The sequence below is a fragment of the Mastigoproctus giganteus genome, chromosome 12, assembly GCF_048544385.1.
Source record: "Mastigoproctus giganteus isolate SK-2022 chromosome 12, ASM4854438v1, whole genome shotgun sequence".
Classification (NCBI taxonomy): Eukaryota; Metazoa; Arthropoda; class Arachnida; order Uropygi; family Thelyphonidae; genus Mastigoproctus; species Mastigoproctus giganteus.
In genome coordinates this window covers 98,545,876-98,562,264 of record NC_143586.1, presented here as the reverse complement: position 1 = coordinate 98,562,264, position 16,389 = coordinate 98,545,876, and the positions used below count along the sequence as shown (strand labels likewise).

The following is a 16,389-nucleotide window of genomic DNA, read 5'->3' as shown; positions in this document are numbered from 1 at the left end:
TGTTCTGGGTAAAATGATGGAGTCACTGGTTAAAGATACATTGCAGGATTAGAGACAAGACTGTAGCAATAATTCAGACACAGCATGGATTTGTTAAGGGTAAGTCTTGTCTGACCTTTATTGATTGGATATTATGATGTAGTCACAAAGGAATTGGATGCAAAGAATAATTTTGATATCATATAGATTTCATCAAAGATTTCAGAAAAGCTTTTGATATCATATAGATTTCATCAAAGATTTCAGAAAAGCTTTTGATATCATATAGAAATCATCAAAGATTTCAGGAAAGCTTTTGACATCATATAGAAATCATCAAAGATTTCAGGAAAGCTTTTGACACTGTTGTGCATGGAAGACTACTGTACAAATTGGAGCACAATGGTATTAAAGGTATGTTGCTACAATGGATAAAAGGGCAGAATACAGAGGGTGGTAATCAATGGGTGCTGACTAATGTTATTAGTAGAGTCCCACAGGGTCCGGTGTTGGGTCCACTGTTGTTTTGTCAATGATATTGATGAAGGTATATCAGGCTTAGTGTCGAAGTTTGCAGATGATACAAATTGTTGGCAGGGTTGTTAATGACAGTAATGGCAGTGTGCTACTGCAATAGGATCTAGAAAATTTGGATAGATGGGCTGAGAAGTGGCAAATGAAGTTTAACATTGCCAAATGCAAAGTACTGCATATGAGTAGAAGTAACCCCAGAGGAACATACCAACTGTGTGGTTCTTCACTTAAGGTGGTAGAAAATGAAAAAGATCTGGGAGTAATTGTGCAGTCAGATATGAAGTTTTCTGAGCAATGCAGACAGGCTGCCAGGGCTGGTCATGGGGTTTTGTCAATGATATACAGGAATTTTGCTAGCAGGGAAAAGGAGGTGATTGTTCCTCTGTATAAGGCAATGGTCAGGCCACACCTTGACTACAGGTCTGGAGGCCTCATTTTAGGAAGGATGTAGATTTGCTTGGATGTGTACAGAGAAGGGCAACAAGATTGGTGAGGGGAATGAAGGGATCCTCTTACCAAGAGAGGCTTCAGTTCTGCAAATTGCAGCGGCTGAAGACTAGGCACCTGCGAGGTGATCTGATTGAGGTATGTATAAGGCTTTGAATGAGTTTAGTACGCTGAATTCTGGTGGGATTCTTCCACTTGTTGAGATTACAAACCTAAGGGAGCATAATTTCAAATTGAGGAAAGACAGATGTAGAATAGATGTGCAGAAATTTGCCTTTAGCCAGTGGATGATTAATTTCTGGAACAAGCTTCCATCTGTCGTTGTGGAGGTTGATAGGTTGAAAGATCTAAGGAGGGGCTTGACGGAATTGTTTTGTAATTTTTTTTTTTTGGTTGATGCTGCATAAGCTTGCTTTGTTGCATCACATGCTACTACTACTACTAAAGCAAGCAATGTTTGTGATGTACTCATGCCAAGAGAGAAGTCATGATAACAACTCTAATAGACATGATTATGTGATCATTTTTCAGTGTCATCAAAGATGAGTATAACAGCAACAGACTTTTGCAAGAAATAAGCCAAAAATGAGTTTCAGAAGGATTGAGGTTAACAAAGTTTTCATTGCTGTTTGGAGATTAGTATTTAAGCAATTAGTGGTAGATGTTCAAAAAGGTGAGGCCATTTGTGCATGGCAACGTTTCTCCAAGAGGAAAATAGTGTGCTATAATCAGCAAAACTGTGGGTAGGGTTACCAATTTATGCAGTGCAAGTTGGAATGTAGTGTGTTACCATCAGAAAAAAACAAAACAAAACTATGGATAAGTTTTCCAGTCAGTGGAAGTTTATTAATATACAAGAGGAAAACAATGGGAGAAAAAAATGAACCTTTACCGCCAACATTAGTTGGTGTTAAAGGTTAAATTAGTGTTATTCATATTTCACATGAACAAGCAGGTAATGTTTTCACAAAACATTTATTTGTAGTTGATGGAATCTCTCACCGAGTGCGACGTTGCACAGTGGTCCGCGATGTGGTTGCCAGCACTTTTGAAATTTTTTTCGTCTATTTAATAACTTCAAATTTCGTAAGTCTCCACTATAATACGTGTGTGTTACACACCACACTTACGCGGGTAAGTCTGGCATGAATTCATATCACGCAGGAATTTAAAAATACAAGTACTTTATATGCCGACATCGTTTAATCAAAATAATGAGCATTGCATTAATTAATAATATCTGTAACATTTCACTTAAATCAATATACCACAGGCAAAAACACAGCATGACCTTACTTTATAATGATGTACATTATAGTCTTTACGATATCATTTCGTATCTGTCGCGTCTTCAACTCTTAGATATACACCTGGAATCCCATATTGAAACCCGCGTAAAGTTTAACACAGATCCCGGATGAGAGTCAATTTAAATATCCTTATTCCATTGCCTATTACGAACACAAAGCCAAGTGGAATTTACTTTTGTCCTATTGCTGTTGTATTTTATTTATTATTTTTTTTTTTTACTGCAATTGTCTTATTGAGTTGTCTCTAATGATTCCATTAGCTTCCATTCGCAAAGTAGCACGTTGACAAACATTAGCGCCCTCTTCCCCTGTGAGCAAGAATAAAATGCAATTGTCGTCCAGATTTAAAAGCCATAACGGCAGGTTGTGGCAATGGTTGTAATCTGTAGTAGATCTTATTAATTTAGTAATGTTATTTTCCAGATGGGCGATATAAAAATAACAAGGGATTTCTTCTTGTGGTGTATGTGTGTGATATATCTATTTGCATTTGCTTCTCTCTATCACCAAATTCCAGGTGAGTTACAATTGTATTAATCGGTGATGCAGAATAACCGCGATATAAAGCAGTATTTGGTTAAGTTTTGGTTTTTTTTTTTTTTTTTTTTATAAAAATTGCCCAAGGTTTTCTTGCATGTTCTCATCAGTCCCTTGTATGAATGAAATAGTAAATAGTTCAGAATGTATATAAATATTGTCCAAATTCAGGATATCAGTTGACAACAGTCAAAAGTGGGGATGCGCTTCTGTATACAGATAAGTGATGCTCAATATGACATTCATTGAATGGTTAATTACGCTGGTCAACATAAAATGTTACGATAATGAAAATGCCTAATTTTGACTAATTTAATGCTGCTGAACACGAAAATAATTTTGAAGTTTGTCGATTGGCCCTTGTTTTCGAATTACAGTTGGGTCTTATATGAGTTATTCAGCATTATCGGCTCTGGGCAAAACGCATGGCAACACCGCAGTTTCAGTACCAGCACGTTCTTATCACGTGAGCGGCATAAGTTGTTGCCTCAGTTGTCTTCAACTCTGTCGCAGTAATCCTCGAATAGCATTAGCATTAGTAGAGGCATTTGATGCAAGAAAGCAAGCTTATGCAGCATCAGCCAAAAAAAAAAAAAAAAAAAGTAACATAAATAAATAAAAATAACCACTTCCACTTCACCCCTCTGTTCGTTCGAATACAGTTGGGTACTGGTATTTATTCTCAGTTCATGGTTGTTCTCTGCGAGATTCTTACTTTTTGTGCAGTATTTGTGTCATGTAAGATTAATATGCCCCGTAATTGTCCGTATAGTCCGGATGAATTCTATTATGTATGTGGAGAAGTCATGTTAGCTTCAAGAAAGCATCCCTCAACTCCCATAAGTGTCCCATAAAAAAAGCTTACTACTTTTACTTCCTGTGTAAAGTAGGTGAGAAGGACAAGAACTGGGCTTAATACATATTCTGCACTACCTGTTCATAAAATCTCAATGCACAGGTGAATTGAAAGGGATGTTTATGCCTTTCGCAGCGCCCACGATATGGAGGGTCCCAAGAAATCACATCAGACTGTTACTTCTGCATGGTGCCTCCTATTTGAAAAGGGATGACAATAAAGAAAAAGTGGACAGTGACATATCCAAATATACCGTCTGAAATTCGTCTCATACCTCACATTGAAGTACTATATATTCCTGAACCACCTGACCAAAGACACTGATGAACATCAACTTGATATACACTAAGTACAGCAGGTGAATATGTCAAGGATCCACCATTTTGTCAAACCTTTATCCTTCTGAACCACATGAGATCACAGAAAGTGAGCTTAATTGACCTCATCAGGGACCTTAAACTACTGAAGAATAAGGTAGAGCTTTTGGCCTCGAGGATACTACAGCAGAATCTAGATCATTCTGTGAAAGTGATACTTTGTACTTGAAATTAAGACTATGATAAATTTTATCAAACAGAAGGTGAACTCACTGTTTGTAAGGATGCTGATAGTCTTATAGCAGCAACAAACGTGAGACATTCTTGAAGAATGGCGACTATTTATAGACACTTCAAGGTTAGCCTTAACACTGTATCATTGCACAATGGAAAATGCTGCCTTCAATACCTCTTATGTATGCCACCCACAAAAAAGAAACGTGCAAACGTGGAGACCATCCTCTTAGGTGTATGCTATCAGAAGTAAGAGTGGCGGATATATTTAAAGAGAATCTCTTTTATTAGGACTACAAAAGGGCTACACTAAGTATTGTTACTTTCTCTGCAAGTGGAATAGTCATGACAAGGATATGCACTATGAGAAGGGTTGGCGGTAAAACTCCAGAACGCGGAGCCCCTTTGAAAATCATGTCGAGAAGAAGAGGGGGAAAGCAGTGACGTATGGTTCATAACTCTGCCCACTCACTGCGTCCCCCCCTCTTCTTCTCGACACCTGCACGTGGCGAATGTCACGCGACATAACACTGTCGGAACTGAAAAACGACTGGTTTTTGCATTAATCCTTCCCAAAGTCGCATAAAAACCTAACCATTTTTCACTAAACACAAATCAAAGACAATTAAAAACGTAACTCCCATTATATATATATATTTTTTTTTTTTCCGTCCAACGACTGGTTTTTGCTTGACTCCTTCCCGAAGTTGCGTAAAAACCTAACCTTGTTTTGCTAAACGAAAGTCAATTAACACGTGCAGCGAACAATAAAATTGCTCTTTGCATAAGTACAAAACGGCAACTTTTTTTTTTTTTTGAAAAGAACGCAACTGACACAATATTAGGTTAATGATACGTGAAAATAACACAGAAATACAAATCAAACTGGCGCCTCCATAGCCAGGTGGGCAGGAGCAGCAGCAGTGCGTAGCACACACTTCTTGATTAGACCGGGGTTCGAGCCAGTCACCACCAAATAAGGAGGATGCGGAAAGGTCAGGGAATGACCACCGCATATTCCCGGAGCAATATGGCCTTAGTTGCTAATGCTCCTAAAAACCAAATAACAAACAACAAATCAAACTAAACTCGCCTTATCAGTGGAACGGAATAACAACACAAACTCAAAACCACGAGGCAATTAGCAGCAAAGCAACAAGTAGCAGCTGAGCACCGTACACAGTAGAAACCAGCATTCAAAAGAAAGAATATGCAACTAATTTCGCATTTAGCGCTTCAGTGACGTCCGTGTGAAACGAAGAGGGATGCAGTCAGTAGGCGGGGTCACAACCTGTCAATCACTGCTTTCCCCCATTCTGACAGCAATTACAGGGGTCACCGTATATTGGAGTAAGGCCGGGTTGGCCTCAAAGAAAATCATTAACATTTGGAATGAAGAATGTGGCATTTGAACCTCCATTAGATCCAAATAAAGTTGCTTCCACCACTCCACATTAAACTGGGGCTTGTGAAAAATTTCATGAAGGCTTTGGAAGTGAATGGTCCTGCATTCACATACTTGCAAGAGAAATTCCCAAGACTTAGTACAGAGAAGATTAAGGTAGGCATTTTGATTGGATTGGTCTAGAAATAAGGCAACTTTTCAAAGATGGACAGTTCAGATGTGCCCTTAGTGATAGCGAGAAATCAGCATGGAAAGCCTTTTGAAATGTTTCGACTGGTTTTATAGGAAATGTTAAAGGTGGCAACAACTACAGGCAGATCTCCATTACTTCTTACAAAAAACTTGGGTGTCATTGAAGATATTTCTTGCACTCACACTTGGATTTCTTCCTGCCGAACCGTGGTGCATCTGTAATGAATGGTGAGCACTTCATCAAGATATTGCAGCGATGGAACAAAGTTACAAAAAGAAATAGAGTGCAGCCATGTTAGTCGATTATTGTTGAATGGTGAAAAAGGATGCTTCCAAAGCTGAATACAAGTTAAAGGTGAAAAGTCCCGTATTTGATACAGGTATGTTCATAGCTACATCTTACTGCCATATAAATAAAAAAAAAAAAAAAAAAATACCTTGTATAAATATAAAAAACTACTTTTTTTTTTTTTCGAAAACAAGAGCCAGTCTCTCATTTTAAGCGCAATTTCTGTTTGGTACCCAAAAATCTATGAAGTAAACTTACTTTCATGGCCGTAACAAAATATGAAGCAAAATTTTTTGTTCAGTGTTGGATAAATTGACAATCACCATTCCTGGGGTGGGCATAAGTCAGGTCACATCATTGACACCCCTATAACCATCGGCGTCTCCGTAGCCAGGTGGGAAGGAGCAGCAGTGCGTAGCACAGGCTTCTTGATTAGACCGGGGTTTGAGCCCATCACCACCAAATACGGAGGATGCGGAAAGGTCAGAGAATGACCACCGCATATCCCGGAGCAATATGGCCTTAGTTGCTAATGCTCCTAAAAAAAAAAAACCACCAAATAACAAAATAACAACCTATAACCATCCACCCAGCAGCTTATTTTTCCACTCTGCAGAGGAAGGTGGGGAGGAATGGAAGTGCTAGCTAACACAGTTCCTTTTCTGATTGCTGTTATCCTTCAAAATAGTTATATTATAAATATAACTTTTTTTGAAGGTATATAAACTAAAAAATAATAGTTTTATAATATGAAATGAATATTGGTATGCAAAGTAATAATGCTATTCAGTGACTAAACATTACGTAACCGCAAGAGGCAGTTTTTGCGTGTATACTACTAAACAGCTAAATACCATTAACCAGTCTAAAGTCATGCCGTTTTAGAAAGTGTACTGCAAAATTTATCATAACATCCTAAAAATGGTAAAGTATGAAAATAAATTGTATTCAATGAGTATGTGAAACGTGATCAAATAAATGCTTATAAAAAAAGAAAAGGACTCTTTTGACATGTATAGTATCTTGTGTAAGGCAGTCCCCAAATGCTAGTTCAACTCTGCCATGGTACACTGTGATGTTACAAAAACTCTGCAGAAAGGCCAGAAATGTAGTAATGCTATGTTTCTGGCCATTTTGCTATCAGGAAGCAACAAGCACCAGGGAGGTTCATCCTGATACCTGTCTATGCTGCGAGGAGGCGGGCCACAGCTAAGCGTGAACCGCAGCAAACCTCAAGTGTCACGTACTGAATGTCCAAACAATTTAAAATATGAGCAAATAAAGTAAAACATTAAATTAATAAAAAAATTATAAAAATAAAAGAAATTGAAACTTTAAAGTAAAAATAAATTTTTGAAAAAAAATTTTAAAAAATAATCTGAAAATTTAAAGATAAAAATAAGTTAATAAAATGAATAAAAATCCTGTACCAGTGCAAGGTGGTGCCAGCAGATGATCCCACCTGAGGCCAGCAGGAGATGGAAGACACAGTGATATCATTCAGCATCGTAGAAGTATGATTACCAACTGTCCAAGTCGAAGGTGGTGTTGAAGATTGTACTTTTTTGAAGGTGTTGAAGCTTATTATTTTATTTCAACAAAATGCACATTTAATATGTAATGAAAATGTATTAAAGTAAATTTGTATGCATATGAAATGAAAAAAATTCTTTCATGAAGAATGTTGAAAAAAATTCTGTTTTACACATAACAAGATTTTATTCATTTTCACTTTCTGATAATAAACGGCGCATGCGTTTGTGTATGATTGGAATATCACTGCTATCACTAGAAATGTGGACATCGTCTTCTTCCTCTATTAATGAAATTCTTTCTGTGATATCTTGAGCAAAATCAGCATGAGTCTCCTCTGGTACTGATGTTTCACCGGTTTTACGAAAGAATTCAGTTATTAATCATTATGTTTTGGTTGGGCCATTATATAATTCTCTGTAAGAGGCTGTCAACAACTTCAGTTCACGTTGAAACTTCCCAGCGCGTTCCTCATTAGAGTCATGTTTGACAAAATGATTACCTAATTTTCTGACCAGTTCTAGACCTTCTTTTATTAAATCTGCATTTAGAACAGGATCATTTTCTTCAGTATCACTAGGTTCTGTGGGATAAGGAGTCCCAAGGACAACCTCAAATATTTTATCTTCGCTTAGGGCTTTGTCGGTTAACAATTCACTAATATCTTCAAACGATAGATCATCGAATCCTTCTCCACCAATTTTGTGTGCCATTGTAATGGCACACAAATTTCCCAACATGGTATTGTAAACATACGATGTTAGGAAATTCGGTCATATTAGGGATGATGGGATCTTTGCTTTTTAGACATTGTGGCAAAACTACTTTCCAACACGCATTTAAAGTTTCTGGCTTTAATTCAGTTAACGCTAATCCAACTTGATTGATACAATCCATAATTGAGAATTTCTTCCACACATCAATGACTGTTAGTGTTTCGTCATTCAATTTATCCAAATCATGTTGGAATGCTCGTTTTACGTAGTATGTTTTAATTGTTGCAATTATACCTTGGTCTAGCGATTGTATCAAAGATGTAGTATTAGGTGGCAGAAATAAAATTGGAACATTTGTGCATTGGGTACATTGGGTACATTGTCAAGAATCAGAAGACCTTTCAAATTCATATAACGTCTTTACTTCTGGGACGAAACATTTGTTGAACCATTCTGTAAAGATAGCAGTGGTCACCCAGGCCTTGTTTGCCATCCAATGAACAGGCAGTTTATTGATATCTACACCTTTCATTGAAATGTGGGTTTAGGGCTTGATTTACCAGCAGTGGTTTCAACATACAATCTCCTGAATCGTTGGAGGAAAATAATAAGGTCACACGATCACAATGTCATCAACCTTTGCCAGGGGCAAAGGTTGATGACGTTGTAGAGCGAATATCATCTTTTAAGGGCACAAAAGGTGATATAGTTGTACACATTGGCACTAATAATATTAAGAGTAGGAGACCGGCAGAATTACTTAACAAGTACAGGTCACTGTTGAACAAATGCCGAGAATTAGGGTTGAATTTGAAAGTGTCTGCAATTCTGCCCAGACACAATAGGAGGGAGTATATGATGACAGCCTTGTCGATCAATTCGGCCCTGGAAAGATTGTGCAAGGCTCAAGGGGTAGAATTTTTTTCAGCCTGGACTGTACTTGTTAACAGGAGAGATTGCTTCTACAGGGATGTGATAAACTTAAATAGAAAGGGTGCAAGAATATTTGCTGATGCTATCGAGGCAGTGTTAGGTGGGTCGGAAAACTGCTAGCTTGGGGGGGAGACAAAGACCAATAGATTGACAGTAGCCACTGGCAGAGGTGAAAGAGATTCTTGCACTGCTTCTATTAGGATGAGCAGAAGCCTGAAAAACAAGATGCATGATATTTCAGAGACTGCTGGGAGCCATTGCGGTACAAGTAAACACATGGGTTGTGTTAGGGTAGCTAAGAATAGAAACAGGTGCAGGTATACTTGCGTTTACACCAATGCTAGGAGTTTAGTAAATAAATTTGATGAATTTGAGGTATTGCTCAAAACATCAAAGGCAGATATTGTTGTGATTTCAGAGATGTGGTGTCACACAGATATAAGGAATGCAGAACTGGAATTTGGGGAGTACAATGTCTACAGAAAGGATAGACAGGATAGGAAGGGGGGAGGGGTTATGCTATTAGTTAAGAAACACACAAAAACCAAGGAAGTGAAGCCAGTCGACATCGCTGGACAGTGCAGTGTTGTCAGTTTGGTGTGACATAAGCATTGGGAGATCAAAATTGAGAGTAGGAGTGTGCTATAGGCCTAATGACTCTGATGAGTATAATAAGGAACTGTACAGGGAAAGAGTGGGCCAGTAAGTCAGAGAGTCTTATAATGGGAGATTTTAATTTCCCAGATATTGACTGGAATTTGGGGGCTGGTTACTCACACATTAGCAGGGCGTTTGTGGATTTATTGGATGATTGTTTTCTACATCAGCATGTTCGGGAGGCAACTAGAGGGAGTAATACTCTTGATTTGATTATCAGCAGTGATTCTTCATGCATTAAGAATCTGCAGATAAATGAACCACTAGGTGACAGTGATCACAGTGTGCTGAAGTGGGATTTACTCAAAGAGGTAACTACCATTAGGGGTAAAGGGAAGGGTTATTGCTTCCGTAAAGGCGACTACGATGGACTGAGACAGTATTTAAATTCTATACAGTGGGACCAACTGATGATGTTACCAACAGCAAATTCAAAATGGGAAGCATTCAAAGAGCTTATCTTGGAAGCTACTAGGCTTTACATACCAACTAAGAAATATTGTTCAAGGTTTAGGCCAAAATGGATGTCAGATGAACTAATGAGGCATATGGCAGAGAAGAAAAATGAATGGGATACTTACAAATTAACACATGACACAGAAGCCTATGATAGATACAACTTGATATGCAACCAAGTTACAAAGGAGGTTAGGCAGGGGAAGGCAGATTACGAGAAATCTTTGGCAAGGGATGCAAAGAAAAACAGCAAAGAGTTCTTTACTTATGTAAACTCTAGAAGGAGGGGGATGAATCAGATTGGTCCACTTGATATTGATGGGTCAACTGTTGATGATCCTGCTCAGGTAGCTAACAAACTAAATGAATATTTTCATCGACATTCACACATGAGGAGTTATTCAGCAAGGGGAATGCCAGAGGTGTATTCAACTCTAGCAGTAAGCTACAGAATCTTGAAATAACTGGGAGTAAAGTGGAGGAGAAACTGTTGAAGATAAACACAAGAAAGGCACCCGGGGTGGATGGGATCTATCCAGTTATAAAGGAGGCAGCAAAGGAAGTAAGCAAACCCTTAGCCATAATTATGAGAGCTTCCTTTGACTCAGGGGAGGTACCCATAGACTGGAAATGTGCAAATGTGACCCCAATTCACAAAGGAGGATCAAGGGCTGACACAAGTAATTATAGACCTGTGAGCTTAACTTCTGTTCCATGAAAATTAATGGAGGCACTGGTTAAAGAAGCACTGCATGATCATTTAGACAAGACTTCAGTTATAGCTCGGACACAGCATGGTTTTGTTAAGGGGAAGTCTTGCCTGACCAACTTGATTGGATATTATGATGTGGTCACAAAAGAACTGGATGCAGGGAATAACTTTGATATTATATACTTGGATCTTAGAAAGGCTTTTGATACTGTTGCACATGGAAGACTGCTACACAAATTGGAGCAGTGTGACATTGGAGGGAAATTGCTGCTATGGATAAAGGGGTGGTTGAGGGGGAGAAGACAGAGTGGTAATCAATGGACACTGCTCATCGTGGACTAATGTTATTAGTTGAGTCCCTCAGGGCTCAGTGTTGGGTCCATTATTGTTTTCTGTATTTATAAATGATATTGATGATGGTATATCAAGCTTAATGTCCAAGTTTGCAGATGATACAAAGGTTGGCAGGGTTGTCAAGGACACTACTGACACTATGCTGCTGCAACAGGATCTGGAAAGGTTGAGCAGATGGGCTGAGAGGTGGCAAATGAAGTTTAACATTGACAAATGTAAAGTACTACACATGGGAAACAGCAACCCCAGAGCAACGTATCAACTCTGGTACTACACTGACAGTGGTAGAGAATGAAAGGGACTTGGGGGTGGTTGTGCAGGCAGATATGAAGTTCTCTGAGCAGTGCAGATGGGCTGCAAGAGTAGCTCATGGAATATTGTCAATGATATACAGGAATTTTTCCAGCAGGGATAAGGAGGTGATTATTCCATTGTATAAGGCAATGGTCAGGCCACACCTAGAGTACTGTATACAGGTCTGGAGGCCTCATTTCAAGAAGGATGTAGAGCTGCTGGAACGAGTACAGAGAAGGGCAACAAGATTAGTGAATGGAACAAAGGGGTGCTCTTACGAAGAAAGGCTTAAGTTTTGCAAATTACGGTGTCTGGAGACTAGCCACCAGCGAGGTGATCTGATAGAGGTGTATAAAGCCTTGAATGGTTTAAGCATGCTCAATGCTGATGGGATTCTTCCTCTAGCTCAGAAAAATCACCTGAGAGGGCATAAATTCAAATTGAGGAAAGACAGATGTAGGATGGACGTGCGGAAATTTGCCTTTAGCCAGCGGGTGGTTGGTTGGTGGAACAGACTCCCATCCCTTGTGGTGGAGGTTGATAGCCTAAATAAGTTTAAGGCTCAGCTGGACAGGTATTTTAAACGAACAGAGGGGTGAAGTGGAAGTCGGTTTTTTTTTGGCTGATGCTGCATAAGCTTGCTTTCTTGCATCAAATGCCTCTACTAATGCTAATGTTGCTGCAGAAAACAATCATCCAATAAATCCACAAAAGTCTTACTAGTGTGTGAGTGACCAACCCACAAGTTTCAGTCAATATCTGGGAAGTTAAAATCCCTCATTATAAGACATTCTGATATACTAGCCCACTCTTATTTCTCTGTACAAGTGTTCATTGTACTCATTAGAGTCATTAGGCCTATAACACACTCCTTGCCGACCGAGCTAGCCGGGTGGGTAAAGTGCCTGCCTGGCAACCCAAAGGTCGCGGGTTTGAATCCCGCCTCGGGCTTGGATCAAAGTACTGCAAAAACCTTGGGAGGTGCATTATGGCCACAGAAGCTGATGTGCCAACAACTAATCAAAAAAAAAAACATATTCCTACTCTTATTTTTGTTTTCACAATGCTTATGTCACACCAAACTGACTCAACAGTGCACTGTTCATCTGTATCAACTTGATGCACTTCTTTTGATTTTGTTTTTCTTAATTAAAAGCATAACACCTCCTCCCTTCCTCTCCTGTCTGTCCTTTCTGTACAAATTGTACTCCCCAAATTCCAGTTCTGCATTCCTTATATCTGTGTGACACCACATCTCTTCTATCCCATCAATATCCGCCTTTGATGTCTTGACCAGCACTTCAAATTGATCAAATTTATTTACTATATTTCTAGCATTGGAATACATGGAAGTATACATGTACCTATTCTTATTATTAGTTACACTAACACATCCCATATACCCACCTGTTTCACGATGACTGCCATCAGTCCCTGAAACCCCCCCAACACCCCTTGCTCCACGCCGCTGCTTATTCTAATAGAAGTAGTGCAAGAATCACCTTCACCTCTGCCTGCAGCTACTTTTAACCTTTTAGTCTGTGAATCTCCCCCCCCCAAGCTAGCAGTTTTCCGACCCACCTAACACTGCCTCCATAGCATCAGCAAATATTCTTGCACCCTTTTTATTTAAGTGTATCCCATCCCTGTAGGAGCAGTCTCTCCTGTTAACAAGCACAGATCACACTGAAAAAAATTCTACCCCTTGAGCCTTGCACATTCCCTCCGAATTGATTGACAAAGCTCTCGTCATGTACTCCCTCCTATTGTGTCTGGACAGAATTGGAGACACTTTCAAATTTAACCCTAACTCGCAACTTTTTTTGCAACATTGACCTGTTCTTGTTAAGTAAATCTGCAGATCTCCTAGTCTTAATGGTGCCAACATGTACAACAATATCACCCTTTGTGCCCTTAAAAGATGATATATTCTTTACAACGTCATCAACCTTTGCCCCTGGCAGACATACCCTGGTCCTGTTCCATCTATCCTTTTTACACAATATATTCTCCTTGACAACAGGGTCACCAACAATAACTAGTTCCTTTGGGACCAGCGCATTCTCCCTTGGAGATTGCCACTGTGTTGCCTGATGTCCAGGAGTGAGCTCTGGCATTGGGTTGGGCAGCTGAGAGCTTGAAGGGCCCCTCATATTAATTTCTTCGAGGGCATCTACCCTACACCTCAAGCTTTCATAGACGCCAAGTAGAACGCTGAGTTGATGCCTAATTTCTAGACACTCTCTGCACCTGGCACACCCAAAGACATCCTCCTTGGCTAGATCATGTTCAGTTCCAGAGAGTTCGGCAAACATTTCACAAGTTGCACATTTTTTTTTTTTAGGCTGTGATGCATTGGAGAATCACCCCCCTCAGTTCTCCCCCGAGTCACAGCATTCCTGCCTTTACAATGAACCAGACCCCCAAGGGTCAGAATTAGTAATCCTGAGATTAAAACAAATGTTTTCCAAGTAGATCTTTTATGCCCTTGGCATATTTCTTTTTGAGGTTGCAATATACGTTTTTAAGCTGCTTAACGTCTGAGTTTGGCCAGCTTGTACGATGTCGTTGGAACGACCGGTGAGCACGAAAAACATGACGGTGCAAGATGGTCGAGGTGACTCCACTATGGTGTTGGATGTTTAGCAGCATGAGAGCAGGCCTTAATGCATCCTGGACATAGATTTCATAGTCAGGTGTAGAATAATTAGCTGTAGTATTCATCATAGTCTGTGAAGAGAACTGAAGAGCATCATCAAAACGATGCCATGATATACATTTAAGGGAAAAGCACCAAAGGTCCTGCAAAGGAAAAGAAGTGTCTGGAGAGGAAGACAGTCACAAAGGTAATAGCTTTGATCACTAGAGCAAATGCCGCAGTTAACAGAACAATCAGAAACAGTGGAAGCAATGGCATATACAGTCCCAGTTATGTCAATCTGGGAAGTTAAAATCCCCCATTATAAGACAATCTGATTTACTTGCTCAATCTATTTCTCTGTACAGTTGTTCATTGTAACTCATCAGTCATTCAGCAAATAAAACACTCCTACTGTCAGTTTTGATTTCCCAATGCTTATTGTCACTCCAAACTGACTCAATATTACACTGTCCACACGTCAGCTGGATACACTTCCTTAGATATTTTTTGTTTCTTAACTAACAACATAACCCCTAGTGTTCTCCCCAGGACCTATCAAATGGACTACCTCCTGGTTAAAATTTATGCGATTCTCGCAGTACCATACGGTTATTGCTCACTGATCTTATCAATTCGAACATACTATGCAATCGAGGTTAATGTGACAGGAGCATATAATGATAAATTATGCAATTAATTTTTGCTCTGGATCGCTTAAGCCACATTTTATAAATAACAGAAAATTTTATAATATTGCAAAGTACTGTATTGCACTTCCCCAGATGCCTCCGTAGCCAGGTGGGAAGGAGCAGCAGTGCGTAGCACATGCTTCTTGTTAGACTGGGGTTCGAGCCTGTCACCACCAAATACGGAGGATGTGGAAAGGTCAGGGAATGACCGGAGCAATATGGCCTTAGTTACTAATGCTCCTAAAAAAAAAAAAAAACCAAAGAACACTGACCCTTCCTATCCTGTCTACAGTTTCTGTACACATTGTACTCTCCAAATTCCAATTCTGTATTCTTTATATGTGTGACGCCATGTCTCTGATATCCCAATTGTATCTGCCTTTGATGTCTTGACTAGCATCTTAAATTCTTCAAATTTATTTACTAAATTCCTAGCATCGGTGTACATGCACCTTTTCTTACTCTTAGTTATCCTAACACAGCCAGGACCGGATTTAAACCTGGTGTGGCCCTAAGCTATAATATATATAAGGCCCTTCTCTCTTAGTTTACCTGTGACAATATTAAAAAAGGATTTTTTTTAAGATGGAGCAAGGCCCCCTTGCAATGAGAGGCCCTAAGCTTTAGCTTGTTTAGCTTTTGTGTAAATCTGGCCCTGAACACAGCCCATGTATTTACTTGTTCCATGATAACTCTCAACAGTTCTGGAAATCCCTAGCACCCTGCTTTCCTTGCTGCTGCTCACTTCAATAGAAACAGTGCAAGAATCACTCTTACCTCTGCATGTGGCTACTGTTAACTATTTAGTCTGTGAATCCCCCCCTCTCCAAACTAGCAGTTTTCTGACCCACCTAACGCCGGCTCGATACCATCAACAAATATTCTTTCACCCTTTCTCTTTAAGTGTATACCATCTCTGTAGAAGCAGTCTCTCCTGTTAACAAGCACAGACTATGTTGAGAAAAAATTTAACCCTATGAGCCTTGTGCAATCTCTCCAGGGCCAAATTGATTAAGAAGGCTCTCTATTCATATATTCCCTCCTATCGTGTCTGGGCAGAATTGCTGGCACTTTTTTTTTTTTTTTTTTTTACACTGACAAAAATTTAACCATACCTTGCAACTGTTTTTCAACGTTGACCTGTACTTAGCATTATTTGAGGCATATAATGCAAGAAAGCAAGTTTATATGGTATTAGCTAAACAAATGTTTGTCTAGTTCACCCTTAAATTTATTTAAGCTATTAACTTCCATAAGAACAGATGGAAGTTTGTTCCAGCAATCAAATACCTAATGGCTAAAGT

At 39.3% G+C, this 16,389-nt stretch overlaps 2 protein-coding genes across 2 annotated transcripts in view; one reads left to right on the top strand and one right to left on the bottom strand.

Annotated features, from left to right (window-relative positions):
* The window catches only part of LOC150077294 (condensin-2 complex subunit H2-like), a 482,911-nt gene extending 480,487 nt beyond the window's left edge, over nt 1–2,424 (bottom strand). The window contains exon 1 of the mRNA XM_090385846.1: nt 2,257–2,424. The gene's annotated coding sequence lies outside the window, so the exon portion shown is untranslated. The remainder of the gene's footprint in view (nt 1–2,256) is intronic.
* Nucleotides 2,425–2,595: 171 nt separating this feature from the next.
* The window catches only part of LOC150077293 (lipase maturation factor 2-like), a 378,351-nt gene continuing 364,557 nt past the window's right edge, over nt 2,596–16,389 (top strand). Inside the window, exon 1 of the mRNA XM_090386704.1 lies at nt 2,596–2,787. Coding sequence (XP_090242830.1) covers nt 2,694–2,787 — 94 coding nt within the window. The 5' untranslated portion in view covers nt 2,596–2,693. The remainder of the gene's footprint in view (nt 2,788–16,389) is intronic.